This window comes from Mauremys mutica, chromosome 15 (assembly GCF_020497125.1).
Source record: "Mauremys mutica isolate MM-2020 ecotype Southern chromosome 15, ASM2049712v1, whole genome shotgun sequence".
NCBI lineage: Eukaryota > Metazoa > Chordata > Testudines > Geoemydidae > Mauremys > Mauremys mutica.
Window position 1 is genome coordinate 36,457,690 of NC_059086.1, and position 21,591 is coordinate 36,479,280.

The following is a 21,591-nucleotide window of genomic DNA, read 5'->3' on the forward strand; positions in this document are numbered from 1 at the left end:
CAGAGCCAGGCAAGAGGGTCCCTATATACCCAGCCCCCGTGCCCCACCCCAGAGCCAGCCACATCCCAGAGCCAGGCAAGGGAGTCCCTGTATACCCAGCCCCTGCGCCCTGCCCCAGAGCCAGCTGCATCCTGGTGCTGGGCAAGGGGTCTCCATATACGCAGCCCCTGTGCCCCCACCCCAGAGTCAGCTGCATCCCGGCGCCAGGCAAGAGAGTCCCTCTATACCCAGCCCCCACGCCCCACCCCAGAACCAGCTGCATGGCCCAAGCAGGCTGAGGGATGCTCCCTACAGGACACACGGTGCCGACACTGAGTTTAGCTCACGTTTATTCAAAAATGAAACCAAGCGACAACATTTGCAACAGCCATAAATAAAAAACATGAGCCTGGGCTGGGGGGGGGGCTCACCCCATAGAGGCCCCATGGCACCCGTGGGTGCAGCACCCAGCCCAGGCACAGAGCGGGGGCCTAGGCACAGGATCGCAGCCCAAACAGCTTTGAAACATGATTTTCCTTGGCTTGGGGTTGCTGGGAAACCGGCGGGCAAAGGCAGCCCTGTCTAGACACCTCCCCCTCCCCCAGAGGGGGCTGCATCTCAGCAGCGGGTCCAGCTTTGTGACCCTTCTCCACCGCTCCCCAGCAGATGGGGCCAGCCAGGAGCAGGGTTCTAGATATCAAACAGCTGGGTTCTTGACTGGTCTGTTATTGGAGGTCTGGGATGGGGAAGGGAGGTGACCAGACTGCACCCGCATGCAGAATCCTGGAGCCTTCCTGCAGCCCCGTTGTCGGCTACGTTCTAGAGCAGCCCCCTCAGCCGGAGCGCAGGGTGATCTAGAACCCAGCAACCAAATCCCAAGCCGAGAACGCTCGAAACCCTGCAAGTCGTTCCAGTTCCGCCACGTTGGTGTCTAGTGAGTTCAAACAACCTAGAACATGTGCCAGGCAGCTTGGGTCTCTAGCATACGTCCCGACGCTACTAGAACGATCTAGAACCCTGCCCCCGGCACCATCGTTCCATCCTACACGCAATGCTCTAGACTGATCTACAATGTGATCTAGACCACCTCTTTCCGAGGCGATGCTTGCCCGACCACAGGAGTGCTGCAGATCTAGGTAGAGCTGCATTCCAGAAGTCAGGAACCGACCCATCTCCCTTCATTCACAGCGCCCACCAGTGCGTCCCCCTTCCCAGAGATGCCATTCGAGACGTCCCCTCCAGAGCACCCAACATCCTTCAACATCTCTTGACCGTGCAATGTTCTGGACTGGTCTAGACCGTGACAATGTGGACTTCTACATGTGGCCCCAAACCTTTCATTGCACTGAGTTCTAGAGGGATCCAGAACACTTCAGACTTCACCACCCTCGGTAGCAGGGTCATTCTAGACTGCCCCTCCTTCTCAACAGCTCCAGCACCCCGCTATGTCACATCACTCCAGAACAATCCAATCAAAATCTATAGCAGACCCCATTCTCGACTGCTCCAGAACCCCCAGCATCACCCGATGCTGCATTCCAGAATCATGTATGGGGATCCTACGTCCCCAAGCCCCATTTTAATACACCTAATTCTAGAACAATCTAGATCCCCAAACATGATAATCCAGGGCTGCCCTGCTTCCTTGAGTGAGAAGCATTATAGAATGATCCAGACCAACCCCGCCTCTCTCTAGACCACCCCTGACCTCGCTCCTAGCCCAAACCATTTGAGAGCCCCCCCATCTCTCCCGAACGTTGGCAGCTGCAAACACTAGTACGATCCAGAGTGCTGCAGACAATATGGAGGTCGTTCTAGACAGTTTGGAGGGGCAGGCCAGAGCCTATAGTGCACAGGGTCCTGGAGCAAGTGGGAGACTGGACTCTAGAACACTCCTGCCACTGATCTAGAACACAGAAAACCCCATCACTTTGAGGGTCCCAAGGGAGAGCCAGAAGCAGAGGGCAGGAGGGAGATGTTCATCTCACATGGAGGGGTCACCCCTGCTTTTGAATGACCTAGAACCTAGCATAAGCCATCTAGAACCCAGCAAAAGGGAAGGGTGGGTTCATGAGAGGGAGAACCCGAAGCAGAGGACAGGGGGTGATAAGGGGATGTTCATACCCCTCTCACTGAGGGACGGGGGGGGAGACCCGGTTTTGAACTATCTAGAACCTAGCACCAGCAATCTAGAACCCAGCAAAAGGGAAGGGTGGGTTCTTGAGAGGGAGAGCCAGAAGCAGAGGACAGGGGGTGATAAGGGGATGTTCATTCCCCTCTCACTGTGGGACGGGGGGGAGACCCGGTTTTGAACTATCTAGAACCTAGCACCAGCAATCTAGAACCCAGCAAAAGGGAAGGGTGGGTTCTTGAGAGGGAGAACCAGAAGCAGAGGACAGGGGGTGATAAGGGGATGTTCATTCCCCTCTCGCTGAGGGACGGGGGGGGAGACCCGGTTTTGAACTATCTAGAACCTAGCACCAGCAATCTAGAACCCAGCAAAAGGGAAGGGTGGGTTCTTGAGAGGGAGAGCCAGAAGCAGAGGACGGGGACGGCAGGGGGGCATTGTGCCTGGGGCGGGGGCGCTCCCTAGTTCTAGACCAGTCTAGAACCCCCCCCCCTCCCCTAGTTCCTCTCCTCGATGATGGAGGTGGTGGGGCTGCTGGAGTCGCTGGGGCTGGAGGGCATGGTGGGCGTGGAGGCGTTGGAGGCATTGGAGGAGGTGCTGGCCTCGCTGGAGCCCTTCTTGGGCGGCTTGCGCCACTCGGGGACGGGGCCTGTCATGGCCGGGGGCTTGATGTTGCGCCGATCCTTCTCCGCCTCCTCCTCCTCGTCGTACCGCTCGTCGTCCTCCTCCGTCTCGCTGTGGTGGGGGCTGGAGTGGCGGGAGATGGAGGGCGAAGGGGGCACGGAGGCCGGGCGGGGGTAGCGGAATCCTTGGGCCTGCGTGGGGGGAGGGAGACACGTGCCTGGTAGCGCCAGCACCCAGACATGGCCGCACAGGTGGACGGAGACCCCTCGCCCGGCGCCGAGACGCGGCTCCCCGGGGGGGCGGGGGGGGGGGTGACGTAGCACTGCAGATGCTTTACAAAAGTCTGTGTGAACGTGACGTAACTGGAATATACTTCATGCAAAAGGTCTCTTGGAAGGCACCATTACGAAGCTTGTCAAGTATCGGAGGGGAAGCCCTGTTAGCCTGGATCTGTAAAAAGCGACCAGGAGTCCTGGGGCACCTTATGGACCAGGGGTAGGCACCCTATGGCGCGCGAGCTGATTTTCACGGGCACTCGCACTGCACCGGTCCGGGGGGGGCTCTGCCTTTTAATTTAATTTTAAATGAAACTTCTTAAACATTTTAAAAACCTTATTTACTTTCCATACAACAATAGTTTAGTTCTATATTATAGACTTCTAGACAGAGACCTTCGAACAACATTAACACGTCTGACCGGCGCGCGAACCCTTAAATCAGAGCGAATGAATGAAGCCTCGGCGCAGCACTGCTGAAAGGCTGCCGACCCATTCTAGACTAACAGGCGTATTGGCGCAGGAGCTGTCGTGGGGGAACCCCCACTTGGTCAGCCGCACGTATTCACCCACGGAAGCTCATGCTCCAATACATCCGCTAGTTTATAAGCCAGGGGTCCCCAACGCGGCGCCCGCAGGGGCATCTAAATGCACCCGTGTCCTGGCCGTCGGTCGAACAGCCACCGAAATGCCGCGGCATTTGCGGCAGGCGGCGTCATCGAGAGGCTGTGAATGGCTGTTTACCTGCAGGGCGGCCCTGGAAATCCCCTAGTTACCACCTGAGCTGGAACAAGGGCTGTACAAGAAGCTAATTGGAACGTCCCTGAGGGCGAGATTTACCTGCGTTCGGTTTCTTAACGTATTAGGCTTAGACGTGCGGGTTTTGTGTCATTTTGCTTGGTGACTTACTGTGTTCTGGCTGCTATTACTTGGAACCACTTACATCCTTCTTTTTACACTTAATAAAATCACTTTTGCTTATTAATTGACCCAGAGTAAGAGATTAATACCTGGGGGAGCGAGCAGCTGCGCATCTCTCTCTATCAGTGTTATAGAGGGTGGACAATTTATGAGTTTACCCTGTCTAAGCTTTATACAGGGTAAAACGGATTTATTTGGGGTTTGGATCCCATTGGGAGCTGGGTGTCTGGGTGCTGGAGTCAGGAGCACTTTCTAAGCTGGTTTCGGTTCAGTCTGCCGCTCTGGGAACGTGGTTCAGAGCCTGGCTCTGGGATGCAGCAGGCCGGCGCGTCTGGCTCAACAAGGCAGGGTTCTGAAGTCCCAGGCTGGCAGGGAAACGGGCTCAGGGGTCGTTTCAGCACGTCAGGTGGCAGCCCCAAGGGGGTCTCTGTGATCGAACCCATCACAGGGGGCACGCAGGGACCCCTCAGGGTGGGGGGCACACACAGGGGCTGGATACACAGGAACCCCTGGGGGAGAGGATGCAGGGATCCCTTGGGGGCGAGGTGAGGAGAAACAGGAGCTGGGTACACACGGATCCCTCGGGGGATGGGAAGGGGAAATGCAGGGGCCAGGGACACAGGGACCCCTCACCCAGAGCAGAAACACAACACCCTCTGGGCTGGGTATGCGGGGCTCCTCGGGAGGGGGCATGGGGGCCTTGGGAGCAGGGTGGGGGCTGGGCATACGGGGCCCCTCGGGAGAGACTGCAGGGGCTGGGTATACGGGGCCCCTCGGGGGTCTCGCACTCACCGCCGTCTCCTCCGGGGGCTCGTAGGTGAAGTTGTCGGGGAAGGCCTTGGCGAGCGCCATGTGTCGGGCAGACATGTAATACTGGGGTGGGGGAGAAGACAAGGGGGGTTATGGGGGGCTGGGGCAGGACCTCCCCCCTCCCCCGCTCCCTTCCGCCATCCCCACAGCCCCCCTCTGCCCTGCCCCCCGCAGCCCCCCTCCGTGTCAGCCTCCAACAGCAGCAGGTTCTCCCCAAGGGGTCGGTTCCCATGGAGGCTGGAGGGGGTAGGGGGGGGGAAGCTCCACCTGCGACGAAGTGGGAATGTTCTGAACGTTTCCTCTGAATACTGGGTGGGTGCCTCAGTTTCCCCTCTGCATTTCTTAAGTCTCTAGGTGGTGGGATCAGGGGTGTGATTGTTGCAGAGCAAAGGGCCAGTGCACATAAATGGCCGACACTCTGTCTCCTGGCAACTAATGGCCGGGCCCCTTCCCCCCTGCAAGGGGATGCTCAAGGTGTTGGAAACAAAGGGGTCAGGTGACCTCCTGGCCCGGGGAAGGAGCTGAGCAGAGGAGGAGGGGCTGGAGGGGGTTGGGAGTCTGGAGCTGGCTGGGGACAAGGAGTGAAGTGCAGACGGGGGGGGGTCTGGCTCACTGCCCCCCCAAAATGGACCCGGCTGAGGGGTCCCGTTCGCGGTACCTACAAGCTCTGTTTTAACCCGTGTTCCTGTCATCGAATAAACCTCTGTGTTCCTGGCTGGCTGAGAGTCACGTCTGACTGCGGAGTGGGGGGGCAGGACCCTCTGGCTGCCCCAGGACCCCGCCGGGGCGACTCGCTGGGGGAAGCGCACGGAGGGGCAGAGGATGCTGAATGCTCCAAGGTCAGACCCAGGAGGTGAAGCCGTGGGAGCTTCTTGCCCTGGAGACAGTCTGCTCCGAGGGAGAGGAGGCTCCCCAGAGTCCTGCTTGGCTTGGTGGGGAGCAGTTCCAGAGCAGCGCCCGGGGACGCCGCGACGCCACCGCCCCAGGAGCCATTCTTCCCCCCGCCCCCAAGCCAGCAATTCCCCCACATGGCCTGGCCCAGGGATTTCCCACTCACCCAGCCCCTCTCCTACTCACCCGGCCCAGGTACTTCCAGTCCAGCAGGTCGGAGAGGCGCTCGGTCCGGTTGCGCTGGATGATACGCTGGCGCCGGCTCTGCTGACAGAAGCTGTACAGGAAGGACGTCAGCTGGGTGCACGAATCATCCAGCGCCCGGAACCGTCGGTCTAGGATGTAGATCCCTGAGGAAGGGAGAGGGGAGGGAGTGAGAACCCAGGAGTCCTGGCTCCCAGCCCCCCTGCTCTAACTCACTAGTCCCCCGTCCCCTCCCCGAGCTGGGGCAGAATCCAGCCTCTATGTTAAATCTCGACCCATTTCTGAGCTAAGTCAGCTGGGAGAGAAAATTTAAAGAGAAAAATGTGAACGATCATTGGGAACAGTCCCAAGGATGTTCTATTAGAGGCCTGAAAAGCCACAATCACGAAGGTAGGTTAAAAAACCAACTAGGCTTATGGGGGAATTGACAGCAACTATACAACAAGTGGAATCAAGGAGAAGGTGATAATAAAGCATTTCAATCAAAAAACAGGGAACTGCAGAAAATTGATAAGGGAAGCTGAAGGACACAAGGCAAAATCTATGACCAGCAGAGTTAAGGACAATAAGTAGGGTTGGTTTGTTTTTTAGTGTATTAGGAACAAAATAACTCCTATATCTTGACTTTTGCAAAGCTTTTGATACGGTCTCCTGCAGTATTCTTGCCAGCAAGTTAAACAAGTATGGATTGGATGAATGGACTACAAGATGGATAGAAAGCTGGCTAGATCATTGGGTTCAACGGGAGCGATCAATGGCTCCATGTCTAGTTGGCAGCCGGTATCAAGCAGAGTGTCCCAGGGGTCGGTCCTGGGGCCGGTTTTGTTCAACATCTTTATTAATGATCTGAATGATAGGGTGGATTGCACCCTCAGCAAGTTCACAGATGACACTAAGCTGGGGGGAGAGGTAGATACGCTGGAGGGTAGGGAGAGGATACAGAGGGACCTAGACAAATTGAAGGATTGGGCCAAAAGAAACCTGATGAGGTTCAACAAGGACAAGCACAGAGTCCTGCACTTAGGACAGAAGAATCCCTGGCACTGCTACAGACTAGGGACCGACTGACTAAGCAGCAGTTCTGCAGAAAAGGACCTGGGGATTACAGTGGACGAGAAGCTGGATATGAGTCAGCAGTGAGCCCTTGTTGCCAAGACGGCTAACGGCATGTTGGGCTGCAGTAGTAGGGGCATTGCCAGCAGATCGAGGGACGTGATCATTCCCCTCTATTCGACACTGGTGAGGCCACGCCTGGAGTATTGCGTCCAGTTTTGGGGCCCACACGACAAGAAGGATGTGGACAAATTGGAGAGAGTCCAGCAAAGGGCAACAAAAATGATCAGGGGGCTGGAGCACATGACTTATGAGGAGAGGCTGAGGGAACTGGGCTTGTTTACTCTGCAGAAGAGAAGAGTGAGGGGGGATTTGATCGCTGCTTTCAACTATCTGAAGGGGGATTCCAAAGCGGACGGATCTAGACTGTTCTCAGTGGGGGCAGATGACAGAACAAGGAGCAATGGTCTCCAGTTGCAGTGGGGGAGGTCTAGGTTGGATATTAGGAAAAACTATTTCCCGAGGAGGGAGGTGAAGCACTGGAATGGGTTACCTAGGGAGGTGGTGGAATCTCCTTCCTTAGAGGTTTTTAAGGCCCGGCTTGACAAAGCCCTGGCCGGGATGATTTAGTTGGGGTTGGTCCTGCTTTGAGCAGGGGATTGGACTAGATCCCTCCTGAGGTCTCTTCCAACCTAATATTCCATGAATGGAGTTGGTCCATTACTAGATGGACAGGATAGAGTTGTGAACAACCATGCAGAAAAGCAGAAGTGTTCAGCAAATATTTGTGTTCTGTATTTGGGGAAAAGCCAGATCACGTAGTCAGATCATATGATGATGAAACACTTTCCATTCCAGCAGGATCTCTGGAGGAGGTTAAACAGCAGCAGCTAAAGCTAGACATTTTAAAATCAGCATGTCCCAAAAACTTGCAACCAAGAGTTTTAAAAGAGTTGGCCGAGGAGCTCGCTGGACCATTGATCTTGAAACCCTGGGGAACTTCCAAAAGATTGGAAGAAAGCTAATCTGTGACCTGGGTAATTATAGGCCTGTCAATCGGACATCGATCCCAGGCAAGATGATGACGTGGCTAATGTGGGACTTAAAGAATTGAAGGGGAACAATGCAATTAAATCCAATCAACATGGGTCTATGGAAAATAGATCCCATCCAACTACTGTCACATCTTGTCTGGTGAAATTAGAAATCTGAATGACACAGGTAATGGGGCTGATGTGACCTATTCAGACTTGTGTGGTGCTACACGACATTAAGATCAAAGCACGAGAAGATAACACAGTAACATGGCCCACGTTAAATGGATTAAAAACTGGCTAGCTGATAGATCTCGCAGGGGGATTGTAAGTGGGGGCACCGCCATCGAGCGGGCAGGTTTCTAGTGGGGTCTCACAAGGCCCCTCACCACTGAACGTTTTTATCAGTGACCTGAAGGAAAACATCAAATCCTCACTGATAAAGTTTGCAGACAACCCACACGCTGGGGGGCACGGGAGCCATTGCAGAGGATGGGTCAGCGATACAAGGCGACTGGCTCGCTGCGTAAGCCGGGCCCAAGCAAACGCTGCGTGTTAATACAGCTCCGTCTCGGACCAGAAACGCAGGCAGCACGTACAGGCTGGGGGGGGGGGGCTCTCTCCTGGGGAGCAGCGTGGCGGGCGATCGGCAGCACCCCCCTGGGCTGTGTGAACGGGGAGCTGGCCCTGGGGCAGCTGGGATCCTGCACCCAGCTCTGGTGTCCACATCTCAAGGAGGATGGTGGTGAATTGCAGAGGAGCCGGAGAAGAACGTGAGGGCCGGAAAACCTGCCCGCGAGTGAGAGACCCCCCAGGAGCTCCGGCCGTTTAGCTGAGAAGGGCTGGGGGTGTGGGGCGGGGGGACGTGCGTGGGGACCGGATCCCGGGCGCGTCAGTCGAGCAGAGGCAGGGCCGGGCGTGGCTGCTGGACGCATTCAGCCGGGAAATGAGGCGTCCGTTTTGCCCAGGCAGGGGGACTGGCCAGGGAACAATGCCCCCAGGTCGTGGGGCAGGGGGGCCGGGGACTCACCGTAGGCCGACGGGTCGGCTATATGCTCCTCCATGAAGCAACCGAATCCGGAGAGGTTGGTGGAGATGCTGGGGATCCCCATGACGGTGCATTCAGCTGGCAGGGGGAGAGGGAGGGTTAGACCGGGGGTCGGAGGGGAGGGGGCATATACCCCCTTCCCCCGCCCTTGTAGCCTGGTTCTGACCAACTCACGTCTGGAACCACAGAGCGTGATGGCCCGTGGACACCCACCAGCTGGAGCGCGGGGGCTGGGTATACGGGGCCCCTTGCCCGGCGCAGGGACACGGCCCCTCTGGGGTGGGGGCTGGTTACACAGGGACCCCTCATCCAGAGCTAGGTATAGAACCTAGGAGCCCTGGCTCCCAGCCCCCCTGCTCTAACCACTAGACCCCACTCCCCTCCCAGAGCTGGGGAATGGAACCCAGGAGTCCTGGCTCCCCCGCCCCTTGTCTAACCACTAGACCCCACTCCCCTCCCAGAGCTGGGGACAGAACCCAGGAGTCCTGGCTCCCAGCCCACCCGCTCTAACCACTAGACCCCCCTCCCCTCCCAGAGCCAGGAGAGAACCCAGGAGTCCTGCCCCACCCCCCTCCCCCGTCTAACCACTAGACATCACTCCCCTCCCAGAGCTGGGGAATAGAACCCAGGAGTCCTGCCCCGCCCCCCTCCCCACTCTCCGCCCTGCCGCAGGGGGGAACCCAAGCGCCCCAGTCCCTTGCCTGGCGTGTAGCCCCACGGCTCGTAGTAGGAGGGGAAGACCCCTAGGTGGCAGCCTCGGACGAACTCCTCGTAGTCCACGGGCAGCAGGGGGCTGGTGGAGGACAGGAACTCGGGGTGGAAGATGACCTGGGGGCGGGGGGGGGGGGTGTTATCCCCAGCAGGGCAGCTCCCCCCCTGTCCCTCCCCCGCGGGGCCGCCCCCCGGCTCACCTTGACGCGGTCGGCGCTGCTGTTAAACAGCCCGAGACGCCGGATGGTGTTGAGGACGGGGTCCGTCGAGTCGTCCAGCATGTTGTGGGTGCAGACGGGGGGGAAGGAGTGACGCTAGGACGGACGGACGGACACCTGTCAGCCTGGGGAGGCTTGGCCGTCGCAGGACTGGACCCAGGCGTCCGGGCTGCCAGTCCCCACAGCTCAATCCCATGAGACCCCACTCCCCTCCCAGAGCCAGGATTGGAGGCAGGAGTTCTGGCTCCCAGCTGCTCCATTCCCCGAGCTGGGGATAGAACCCAGGAGTCCTGGCTCCCAACCCCCATCCCGCTCTAACCACTAGACCCCCCCGCCCCGGGAGAGAACCCAGGCGTCCGGGTACCTGGGTGGCGAATATCGCTCTCTTCATCATGGTGAAATCCTCCTTGTCCAGCATCTTGTTCATGTCAGGGAGGTTCCCGCTGGGGGGACGGGGGGTGTTAATGGGGGGGGCAGAGGCCAGGACTGGATGCCCCCCAACTCCCATTCCCTGCACCCCCCAGCTCCCTGCCCCATAGCCCAGAGTCCCCTGCCCCATATATCCCACCTGCCTCCCCCTCCCCCCAGCTCCCCCCCCTCCCGGCTACAGGGAAGCGGAAGGGCCGGCACAGCCCCCCCTGCACCTCACTGTTGCCCCCTGGGCCACTGAGCTTGGGGGAGCCAGGGGTGGGACTTACACCAGCAGCGAATCATACAACTTCTTCCCAAACTTCTCCTTCACGGCATTGGCAGTGTCCCTGTGGGGGGAGAGAGAGAGATCCTGGGAGCCCGGACGCCTGGGTTCTCTTCCCACCTCGGGGAGGGGAGTGGGGGCTGGTGGGTTAGAGCAGGGGGGGCTGGGAGCCGGGACTCCTGGGTTCTCTCCCTGGCTCTGGGAGGGGAGTGAGGGCTGGTGGCTAGGGCAGGGGGGGCTGGGAGCCGGGACTCCTGGGTTCTCTCCCCGGCTCTGGGAGGGGAGTGGGGGCTGGTGGGTTAGAGCAGGGGGGGCTGGGAGCCGGGACTCCTGGGTTCTCTCCCCGGCTCTGGGAGGGGAGTGGGGGCTGGTGGGTTAGAGCAGGGGGGGCTGGGAGCCGGGACTCCTGGGTTCTCTCCCCGGCTCTGGGAGGGGAGTGGGGGCTGGTGGGTTAGAGCAGGGGGGGCTGGGAGCCAGGACTCCTGGGTTCTCTCCCCGGCTCTGGGAGGGGAGTGGGGGCTGGTGGGTTAGAGCAGGGGGGGCTGGGAGCCGGGACTCCTGGGTTCTCTCCCCGGCTCTGGGAGGGGAGTGGGGGCTGGTGGCTAGGGCAGGGGGGAGCCAGGACTCCTGGGCCCCGGGGGGGGTCGCTCACCAGAGCTGCTTGCGCACGGCCTGCCCCTTGAGGCTCTCCACGTTGAAGTTGTTGGTCCGAGCCGGCATGATGAAGAAGGTCACCACGGTCACCTGGCTGCCGTTCACCTGGGGGGGGGGGGCAGAGGAGGTGAGTGGGGGGGACGGGCCCCCGGGGCCATTCCCCAGCAGGGCTGGGGGCTCCAGGGACAGCTCAGCCCCGGCCCAGAGACACCCCCTCACTGCCCCCTGCCCAGCTAGGAAACCCGCCACGGGCCCCATCTACCCTCTGCCCGACCCCTTCTGACCAGGCCCCACCCGAGACGGCAGGCGGGGGGGGCCCAGAGTGCGGGGAGGCAGGGCCAGGGACCCCCCAGCACAGGCATCTCCTCCCCCCAGCGGGCAGGGAACCCCCCTCACCCGGAGCAGGTAGTTGAGACGGGCCAGCGCCTCCAGGAAGATGTCGGCCCCCTTGTTGGAGAACTCGTAGCGCCCGGCGATGAAGAAGAACAGGGTCTTGTCCAGGTTAAAGTCCAGGTGCCTGGGGCAGAGAAACCCCTGAACGTCCAGCCCCGCGCCCCACCCCAGAGCCAGCCGCATCCCAGCACGGGGCGAGGGGTCCCTCTATACCCATCCCCCGCACCCCACCCCAGAGCCAGCCGCATCCCAGCGCTGGGTCCTTCTATACCCATCCCCCGCGCCCCACCCCAGAGCCAGCCGCATCCCAGCGCTGGGTCCTTCTATACCCATTTCCCGCGCCCCACCCCAGAGCCAGCCGCATCCCAGCGCCGGGTCCTTCTATACCCATCCCCCGCGCCCCACCCCAGAGCCAGCCGCATCCCAGCACGGGGCGAGGGGTCCCTCTATACCCATCCCCTGCACCCCACCCCAGAGCCAGCCGCATCCCAGCGCCGGGCGAGGGGTCCCTCTATACCCATCCCCCGCACCCCACCCACGAGCCAGCCGCATCCCAGCGCTGGGTCCTTCTATACCCATCCCCCGCACCCCACCCCAGAGCCAGCCGCATCCCAGCACGGGGCGAGGGGTCCCCGTATACCCAGCCCCCGCGCCCCACCCCAGAGCCAGCCGCATCCCAGCGCCGGGCGAGGGGTCCCTCTATACCCATCCCCCGCACCCCACCCCAGAGCCAGCCGCATCCCAGCGCCGGGCGAGGGGTCCCTCTATACCCATCCCCCGCACCCCACCCCAGAGCCAGCCGCATCCCAGCGCCGGGCGAGGGGTCCTTCTATACCCATCCCCCGCGCCCCACCCCAGAGCCAGCCGCATCCCAGCGCTGGGCGAGGGGTCCTTCTATACCCATCCCCCGCACCCCACCCCAGAGCCAGCCGCATCCCAGCGCCGGGCGAGGGGTCCCTCTATACCCATCCCCCGCACCCCACCCCAGAGCCAGCCGCATCCCAGCGCCGGGCGAGGGGTCCCTCTATACCCATCCCCCGCACCCCACCCCAGAGCCAGCTGCATCCCAGCGCCGGGCGAGGGGTCCCCGTATACCCTTCCCCCGCACCCCACCCCAGAGCCAGCCGCATCCCAGCGCTGGGCGAGGGGTCCCTCTATACCCATCCCCCGCACCCCACCCCAGAGCCAGCCGCATCCCAGCGCCGGGCGAGGGGTCCCCGTATACCCATCCCCCGTGTCCCACCCCAGAGCCAGCCGCATCCCAGCGCGGGGCGAGGGGTCCCTGTATACCCATCCCCCGCACCCCACCCCAGAGCCAGCCGCATCCCAGCACGGGGCGAGGGGTCCCTCTATACCCATCCCCCGCACCCCACCCCAGAGCCAGCCGCATCCCAGCACGGGGCGAGGGGTCCCACTATACCCATCCCCCGTGTCCCACCCCAGAGCCAGCCGCATCCCAGCGCTGGGCGAGGGGTCCTTCTATACCCATCCCCCGAGTCCCACCCCAGAGCCCGCCACATCCCAGCACGGGGCGAGGGGTCCCCGTATACCCAGCCCCGCGCCCCACCCCAGAGCCAGCCACATCCCAGCGCTGGGCGAGGGGTCCCTCTATACCCATCCCCCGTGTCCCACCCCAGAGCCAGCTGCATCCCAGCGCCGGGCGAGGGGTCCCCGGATACCCATCCCCCGCGCCCCACCCCAGAGCCAGCCGCATTCCAGCACCAGGCGAGGGGTCCCCGGATACCCAGCCCCCGCGCCCCACCCCAGAGCCAGCTGCATCCCAGCGCCGGGCGAGGGGTATCCGGATACCCAGCCCCCACCCCAGAGCCAGCCGCATCCTCACCCAGGAGGAGGCCAATTGCCACACTGCACCTAGCACTGGGGTGAAAGGGGGGGGGGGATCTGACCTCACATGTCCCCTTAATCCTCTACAGCACCTCAAGGGGGTAGTGAAGGGACAGCAGGTGCAGTATTACCAGCAGCCAGAAGGGGGCGCTGAGGGGAATTCCAGGAGGGAAGGAGCCGGTTCGGTGAGTTGTGGGGGCTGGGAACCCAGGACACCTGGGTTCTCTCTCCAGTTCTGGGAGGGGGGCTGGGAGCCAGGACGCCTGGGTTCTACCACAGGGGCGACGGGGATACTGTTCCAAGCTTGCGCCTGTGGGACCGAGCAGGCTGGGGCGCCCCAGAAGCCCGGGAATTGGGGTGTCAGGGACTCACCCATAGAAATGCCCCCGGACGAACTCCTGGATGTGGGCCTTGCTCTGGGCGTGGAGGTTCTGGAACTCGTGCATGGCAGAGAATTTCTTGACATTCAGGCCGTTGGGGGTCACCAGATCTGGGGGGGGGGGGGTTGCAGGAAAAGGGGGGCACCGGAGAGCAGACACGGGGCAGCCATTAGTGGGAAATAACCAGGCCTGGGATTGCCTGTTCTTCCCCATGCTGTTCTATGTGGCTGCTCAACAGCCCCCGCGCTCCACCCCAGAGGGGGCGAATCCCAGTGCTGGAGGAGGGGTCCCTGCATACCCGGGCCCCGCGCCCCGCCCCAGAGGGCCCCGCGCCCCCAGCCCCAGAGGGCCCCGCGCCCCCAGCCCCAGAGGGCCCCGCGCCCCCAGCCCCAGAGGGCCCCGCGCCCCCAGCCCCTCACCGGGTTTTCTCTTGAGCAGGTGTTCAGCTTCCACGGCCGTGATCTGGGACACGGTGGTGAAGACGTGGGTGCAGTGCACGGCGGCCCGCTCCATGCAGTACCGGTGGTAAATCTGCCGGTCCCCGGCCTCCTTGTCCACGTTAAACTGGGGCCACGGTGAGAGGGGGGCAGTGAGACAGGACAAAGTGGTAACGCCCCGGAGTAGGGTAGAGCATGGGGAGAGGAGGCAAAGGGGAGCCAGGACTCCTTGGTTCTCTCCCTGGCTCTGGGAGGGGAGGGGGGTCTAGTGGTTAGAGCGCGGGGGGGTGGGAGCCAGGACTCCTTGGTTCTCTCCCTGGCTCTGGGAGCGGAGTGGGGTCTAGTGGTTAGAGCAGGGTGGGCTGGAAGCCAGGACTCCTGGGTTCTCTCCCTGGCTCTAGGAAGGGAGTGGGGTGTAGCGGGGGGGGGGCTGGGAGCCAGGACTCCTTGGTTCTCTCCCCGGCTCTGGGAGGGGAGTGGCATGGAGCGGTTAGAGCAGGGGGGCTGGACTCCTGGGTTATCTCCCCGGCTCTGGAAGGGGATTTAGGGCGGGGGGGGGCAGGAAGTCAGGACTCCTGGGTTCTCTCCCCGGCTCTGGGAGGGGAGTGGCATGGAGCGGTTAGGGCAGGAAGTCAGGACTCCTGGGTTCTCTCCCCGGCTCTGGAAGGGGATTTAGGGCGGGGGGGGGCAGGAAGTCAGGACTCCTGGGTTCTCTCCCCGGCTCTGGGAGGGGAGTGGCATGGAGCGGTTAGGGCAGGAAGTCAGGACTCCTGGGTTCTCTCCATGGCTCTGGAAGGGGATTTAGGGCGGGGGGGGCAGGAAGTCAGGACTCCTGGGTTCTCTCCCCGGCTCTGGGAGGGGAGTGGGGTGTAGCCGGGGGGCTGGGAGCCAGGACTCCTGGGTTCTCTCCCCGGCTCTGGGAGGGGACCATGCCCCCCCCCCCCCCCCCGTGACTCACGGCATGCAGGTTGTTGTAGAAGTCGACGCTGCCCGCGCACAGGTAGCGCCCCAGCAGCGTGGCGTGGGTGGTGAAGATGGTGGCCACCGGCAGCTTGCGGACCCGGCACAGGATGAGCCCGACGCCCGCCAGCCACTCGTGGAAATGGCCGATGACAAACGGCTTCTCCTCGCACTGAGCCACAAACTGGGGAGGGGGAGAGAGAGACAGAGCCTGGTCAGGACACCTGGGTTCTCTCCCCGTACTGGGAGGGGAGGGGGGTCTGGTGGGTCAGAGGGGAATTGGAAGCCAGGACGCCTGGGTTCTCTCCCTGGCTCGGGGGGGGCAGGGGAGGCTGCTGGGAGCCAGGACGCCTGGGTTCTCTCCCCATGCTGGGAGGGAAGGGGGGGTCGGGGGGGTCAGAGGGGGGTTGGAAGCCAGGACGCCTGGGTTCTCTCCCTGGCTTGGGGGGGCGGGGGAGGCTGCTGGGAGCCAGGACGCCTGCTCTGGAAGGTGAGGGGGGGTTGGGAGCCAGGATGCCTGGGTTCTCTCCCTTGCTCTGGAAGGGGAGTGGGGTCTAGTGGGTCAGAGGGGGGTTGGGAGCCAGGACGCCTGGGTTCTATTTGCGACGCCCCAGGAAACGGGGCGCTCGGGGGCCAGCGGCGGGCTGGCGTAGGGGGCGCTGTGGGCAGAGCTGGGGGCTCTCGGGCAGCATCCCCCCCCCCCCCCCGCGCACCTCGCCGAGGAACCAGGCGGTGAGGAAGCCGAAGAGGACGGCGTCGTTGGCCTCCCGGTCGTACCAGGGCACCCCGATGGTGCAGCTGTCCCACAGCTCCGTCTTCCAGCGGTCCAGGCTCCAGGCCGTGGCCCCCACGTCCAGCAGCACCACATAGGGGCCCCCCTCGATGAGCCAGCGCCCAAAGTACACCTGGGGGGGGCAGGGGTGAGAGGAGCCCCGGGGCTTCCACACCACACCCAGCCCCCCCCTCAGGCTCCCAAACCACATCCAGGGGCCCCCCACACCGAGCACCCAGCAGAACCCCGGCCCCCAAACCACCCGCCCCAGGGCCTCTCCCCACCACAGGCACATGGACCAACCCCTCCCCCCCCCCGAGCCTCCACACCCAGCAGGGACCCCCCCCAACTGCCACCTCGGGGGTTGGGGAGACGCCCCCAGGAATGGGGTTGGGGCCCAGATGGCAGTAGCCACTTCCCGACACCCCCCCATGTTGCCCGATGTGACGAAGGGGGGGGGGGGGGGTTCTTGGGTTTTCCAGGCCGAGGGGGTGGGACTCAGTGTCCCCGGGTGTTACGGGGTAACGAGGGGAGGGGGGGGGAGTTTGTGGGCACAGAGGGCCGGAGAGGGAACGCGGGACCCCGGCCGCTGGCCTGGAGGATGGAGACCCCAGCGACCAGTGCCCTGGTGCCCCGGAGACCCGGCTCAGGAGTCGCAGCCGGTTCTGGCCGGGGGGAGGACAATGGGCTGCGGGGACGGGACCCCGGTGACCTGACCAGCCGGGTCCAGCCAGAGGGGCCAGAGGACGGGAGGGGGGAGGAGCCCAGGAGACCCTGTTTCCCTGGAGAGAAGACAATGGACAGAGGGGGGCTTGGGGCCGGGGGTCTCGGAGGCCCAGCTGGGAGCAGGGGGGCTCGGGGCTGGGGGGGGGCAGAGCCCCCCTGGCTGCAGGGGGACTGGGACGTGCTGGGCTGAGGGGGGCCAGGCCTGAGGCTGGAGAGTTTCCTGCGCTGGGTTCAACGCTCAATAACCCTCCTGTGTTACGCTGGCTGAGTCGCTCCGGGCTAGAGAGCAGGGTGGGGGGCGGGGGGGCATCGGCCCCTTCGGGGGGGGTGGAGGCCCCGGGGGTCCGGAGCGAGGGGACTCCCCGAGGGGCCCACGGCAGAGACAGACGCGCTGAGGCTCAGGGAGGGGCGGCTCCAGGAGGTGGAGGGGCCTGACCCCGGGGGAGAGCGGCCCCCCGAGAAGGGCTGTCGCACTGAAGGGGGCACCCCCCCACGGACCGCACGGGGCCACGAGTGGGCACGGCCCGTGAATCCGTGACACCCTCCCCCCACCCACTCAGGATCCCAGGCCCCACCCACCCAGGAGGGGACTTCAGGGCAGATATTTTGAGCACCAGAGAAAAACATCACGTGTGGGGGGGGGTGACCTTTCCTGGGGGGGTAACCTGAGCCCGGCTACTAAAGATAGCCCCCCTCTGGGGACCCGGCCAAGGGGGGGGGGGCTGGGAGTCCCAGAGGTGGCTGCTGGGTAGGGGGGAATGAGACACCCCAAAACACCAGGGATTGGGCGTGACGGTCCTAATAGGACACAGGATTTCGGGGAGGGGGTTCTGTTCAACCTGGTTAGGTGGGGGCAGAACTCCCGGGTTCTCTCCCCGGTTCTGGGAAAGGAGTGGGGTCTAGTGGTTAGAGCAGGGGGAGGCTGGGAGCCAAGACTCCTGGGTTCTCTCCTGGCTCTGGGAGGGGAGTGGGGTCTAGTGGTTAGAGCAGGGGGAGGCGGGAGCCAGGACTCCTGGGTTCTCTCCTGGCTCTGGGAGGGGAGTGGGGTCTAGTGGTTAGAGCAGGGGGAGGCGGGAGCCAGGACTCCTGGGTTCTCTCCTGGCTCTGGGAGGGGGGTGCCGGAATTGTTCTGGTCAGGAAAAGGGAGACCCCAACATAGAGGTAGAGGAAATGGGTGGGGCCCCCCTTGTGACCCCTGCTGCTCCCTATGGTCCATCAGTCCCCGCCCCGCCCCCACCCCAAATCACAAGGAGGCCCCCGAACACCCCCCGGCTGTCACTTCGCCAGCTACGGCGCTGGGGGGAGGGGGGCTCCCCGCTGGCCGCGGCTGGCGCCCCGGCCCGGCCCTCACCTTGCAGCCCTTGGCATTCATGGAGTCGATGGTGCGCCGCACGGCCGGGTGGGGCGGGTCGATCAGCTCCACCTGGGTGCGCACGTTCTGCTCCAGGTAGGGCCCGAGCAGGAAGTAATTCTCCCCCCACTCGTCCGACGTGATCTTGGCCTTGGTCTGCAGCACCGTGTAGATCCCCCCCACTGTGTGTGTGGGGGGGGTGTTAGAGACACAGCCGTGCATGCACCCACCCCTGCCCCACACCATACACACCCTGCCCCTTTATCTGAGCGATGGGGGGGGCCCCTCGATACACACCCCCTCCCCCACACCAGGGACTCCCTTGCCCTGTACCATGGGGCCCAGCAGGATGCAATGCATTGTGGGACCCCCAGCAGCAGGGGCCCCTCCCCCATTGCCCCATACTCCCCCAAGCAGGGCTCTCAGCCACCCAGGTCCCCAAGCAGGAGACCCCTCCCACCTCCCCAGCTCTAGCGCCTCCCATGGTCAAAGCCCCCCACCCCAGCCTGGCCCGGCTCCCCCCCAGCTCGTGTCCAGAGCCCCCTGCCGGGGGCTGCCCCATGGCGCAGTTACCCCGCCCCAGCTCAGACCGGCCCCTTCTCTGCACCAGCGTCTCCGCTCGCCGGCCTGGGCCCCAGCAAGAGGACCTGGGGGGCAGGAGGCATCGGGGGGGAATCACAAGGTGGCGCCTGTTCCCTCACAGCCGAGGCCTGGGAGTCACAGCGCCAAGGATAGCTCCAGCCAGCGCCCCCCCACGCTGGTTGTGGGGGACCCCTTGCCTGGGCGGAGTCGCAACCCCTCTGGAGTGGGGTTAGGGGCTGCTTAACAGCCATAGAACAGTTTAGGACAGGAAGTGAAGCAAGCAGCAGGGAGCTTCAACCCGAAGGGCTCAAAGCCAGGACAGGACACCCCAAAAATACCGCCCCCCCACTGCAGCCCAGCACCCCACTGGGGCCAGCACAGCCTGCCAGGGGAGAGCGCCCCCTGCTGGGCCTCTGCCCTGCCACCCACCAGCCCAGCGCCCCCCCGGCCATCAGTACTGGCCCCGATGCCCCAGTGCCGGCAGGGGGACGCCGGGCTGCAGGGGAACCTGGGGCTGGTCCGTCTCTGCCCCGTGCCCCCAGTGGGCATCACAACCCCGTGGCACAGAGCCAGCACAATGGGCCCATTAGATGTAACGAGGGAACGCGGCTCGGCCGAGGGGGCAGCATGGCTGCTGGGGGGGGGGCCTTCCTCCCACTGGGCCCTGCTCCAGTGGGGGGCACAGAGCCGGGCCCCCATGACCCCTGCCCCCGCTCTTCCCCTAGGATTAATGTTCCTGCTCCTCACCCCATAGGCGGATGCCTGGGACCCCAGGGGGCGGGGTGCTGCCCCCCAGGAGCCATGGCCCGGCAGTTCACAAGGCAACCTCGTGGGCTCCCAGCCACTGGACCCCACTCCCCTCCCCAAGCAGGGGAGAGAACCCAGGTGTCCGGGCTCACATCCCCCACTGAGCTAACCACTAGCACCGCCCGCCCTCCCGGAGCCGGGGAGAGAACCCAGGCATCCGGCTCACCTTTGTTGGCCACCTCCCAGGCCACCTCGAAGAGAACCGCATTCTCCAGGTCGATCTCATCCTCCCAGTCCTCCAGCCCCGTCAGGGAGGTGACGGAGACGCTGCGGGCCAGGGGCATGGCGGCTGAGGCTGGGGGGCAGCACTTCGCCAATGGGGGGGGGTCTGTGTGGCGGGCTGGGGAGACAGACAGACCCGATCAGCCCTGCTACCCCCACAGTGCAGGCCCATGGGTGGGGTGTCAGAGCCCTGGGACACCCCCTGCACCGGCACCTCCCAGACCCACAGGAAGGGGGCGGGGTCAGAGCCTTGGCTGGTGGGAAGCTGGGGTTGGGGGTAGGTGGGGGCTGGGGGGGTTAAAAGGGGCACACGGGGGGAGGGGGAACATGGGGGGCTGGTAGAAGAGGAGGGGGAGGGGGCTAGGGGATGGGGAGGGGGTTAGGGGGACATGGGGCTGGAGGGGGGACATGGGGGGCGGGATGCTGGGGGGATACAGGGGGCACATGGGGGAAGAGGTTGGGGGATCGGAGAGGGCTGGATCGGGGGGGCTGGGGGAACATGGGGGGGGGCTGGATGTTGGGGGGGGGGCACCAGGACGCTCTCAGCCCCCACTCACCTCCCCGCAGCGCCTCCACCCCTCCGCAGCGCTAGTCTCAGACTGACCCCGCCCCTCCCCCATCTGCTGCAGCGGAGCCCCGCCCACACAGGGCGTGGCCCGCACGGCGCCACGCCCCTCTGCGCTCCCGCGACTCTGAGTGGAGCGCTCACAGGATCCCGGGCTCTGATTGGCTGACGTATCCGGCGACTGGCCACGGAGGGACACGTGGGGGAGGGCTGGGTACGTGCTCCAAGGTCTTAAAGGGGAAGTGTCGCCAATTCCAGGAAAGGGGGGAGGGGAGCGGGGCGGGAGGGGGTGGCGGGGAGGGGTCAGGGGCGAGGTACGGGGGGGAGGGGCTGGATGAGGAGGGGTACAAGGGGGAGGGTCAGAAGAGGGAGAGGGGCGCAATCAGAGGCAGGGATAGCAGGGGAAGGGCGGGGCCAGAGGAGGGGGAGGGGTCAGGAAAGGGTCGGGGGCGGGGTCAGAGGAGGAGAGAGGATGGGGAGGGGCGGGGTCAGGGGGAGGGTCAGCGTAGGAGGGGGAGGGGCGAGTTCTGAGGAGGGGGAGGGGCGGGGTCAGGGAGGGGGTAGAATGCGGGAGTGGGAGGGTTGGGGCGGGGCGGGGTCAGCAGGGGGGAGGAGGGGCGGGGTCAGAGGAGGGGTCAGGGTCAGGGGAGGAGGGGCCAGGGGAGGAGGAGGAGGGGCGGGGTCAGGGAGGGGGTAGAATGTGGGAGTAGGAGGGTTGGGGTGGGGTCAGCAGAGGGGGAGGAGGGGCGGTGTCAGAGAAGGGGTCAGGGTCAGGGGAGGAGGGGCCAGGGGAGGGTAGGAAGGGGCGGGGGCAGGGGAGGAGGGGCCAGGGGAGGAGGAGGAGGGGCGGGGTCAGGGGAGGAGGGGCCAGGGGAGGAGGGGGAAGGGGCGGGATCAGGGGAGGAGGGGCCAGGGGAGGAGGGGCTAGGTGAGGAGGAGGGGCGGGGTCAGGGAGGGTCGGGGGAGGAGGGGCTAGGTGAGGGGGAGGGGCGGGGTCAGGGAGGGGCGGCGGAGGAGAGGCTAGGTGAGGGGGAGGGGCCAGGGGAGGAGGAGGGGCGGGGTCAGGGAGGGTCGGGGGAGGAGGGGCTAGGTGAGGGGGAGGGGCGGGGTCAGGGAGGGGCGGGGGAGGAGAGGCTAGGTGAGGGGGAGGGGCCAGGGGAGGAGGAGGAGGAGGGGCGGGGTCAGGGGAGGAGGGGGAGGAGGGGCCAGGGGAGGAGAGGGAGGGGCGGGGTCAGGGAGGGGGTAGAATGTGGGAGTAGGAGGGTTGGGGCGGGGTCAGCAGGGAGGAGGAGGAGGGGCGGGGTCAG

The 21,591-nt window shown here is 64.0% G+C and overlaps 1 protein-coding gene across 3 annotated transcripts; it reads right to left on the reverse strand.

Annotated features, from left to right (window-relative positions):
• Positions 1-311: 311 nt before the first annotated feature.
• GYS1 (glycogen synthase 1) lies at positions 312-20,337 on the reverse strand. Of its 3 annotated transcripts, XR_006573729.1 has the most exons (18): positions 20,277-20,337; positions 19,664-19,837; positions 18,109-18,290; positions 15,973-16,164; positions 15,258-15,443; positions 14,282-14,426; positions 13,855-13,972; positions 11,641-11,761; positions 11,243-11,349; positions 10,595-10,654; positions 10,261-10,339; positions 9,879-9,992; positions 9,669-9,795; positions 8,950-9,045; positions 5,815-5,978; positions 4,720-4,800; positions 2,155-2,922; positions 312-2,004 (listed from the first exon to the last, which is right to left on the reverse strand). XR_006573729.1 is itself a non-coding variant. In XM_044988681.1 (17 exons), exons 2-17 carry the CDS (start codon positions 19,779-19,781, stop codon positions 2,605-2,607), a joined length of 2,208 nt encoding a protein of 735 aa, XP_044844616.1. In that variant the 5' UTR covers positions 19,782-19,837; positions 20,277-20,337; the 3' UTR covers positions 312-2,604. The 3 variants fall into 3 exon arrangements, 2 of the variants coding, with proteins under 2 accessions (XP_044844616.1, XP_044844617.1); XM_044988681.1 differs by having other exon boundaries at positions 312-2,922; XM_044988682.1 differs by lacking the exons at positions 18,109-18,290; positions 20,277-20,337 and having other exon boundaries at positions 312-2,922; positions 19,664-19,723.
• Positions 20,338-21,591: the final 1,254 nt, after the last annotated feature.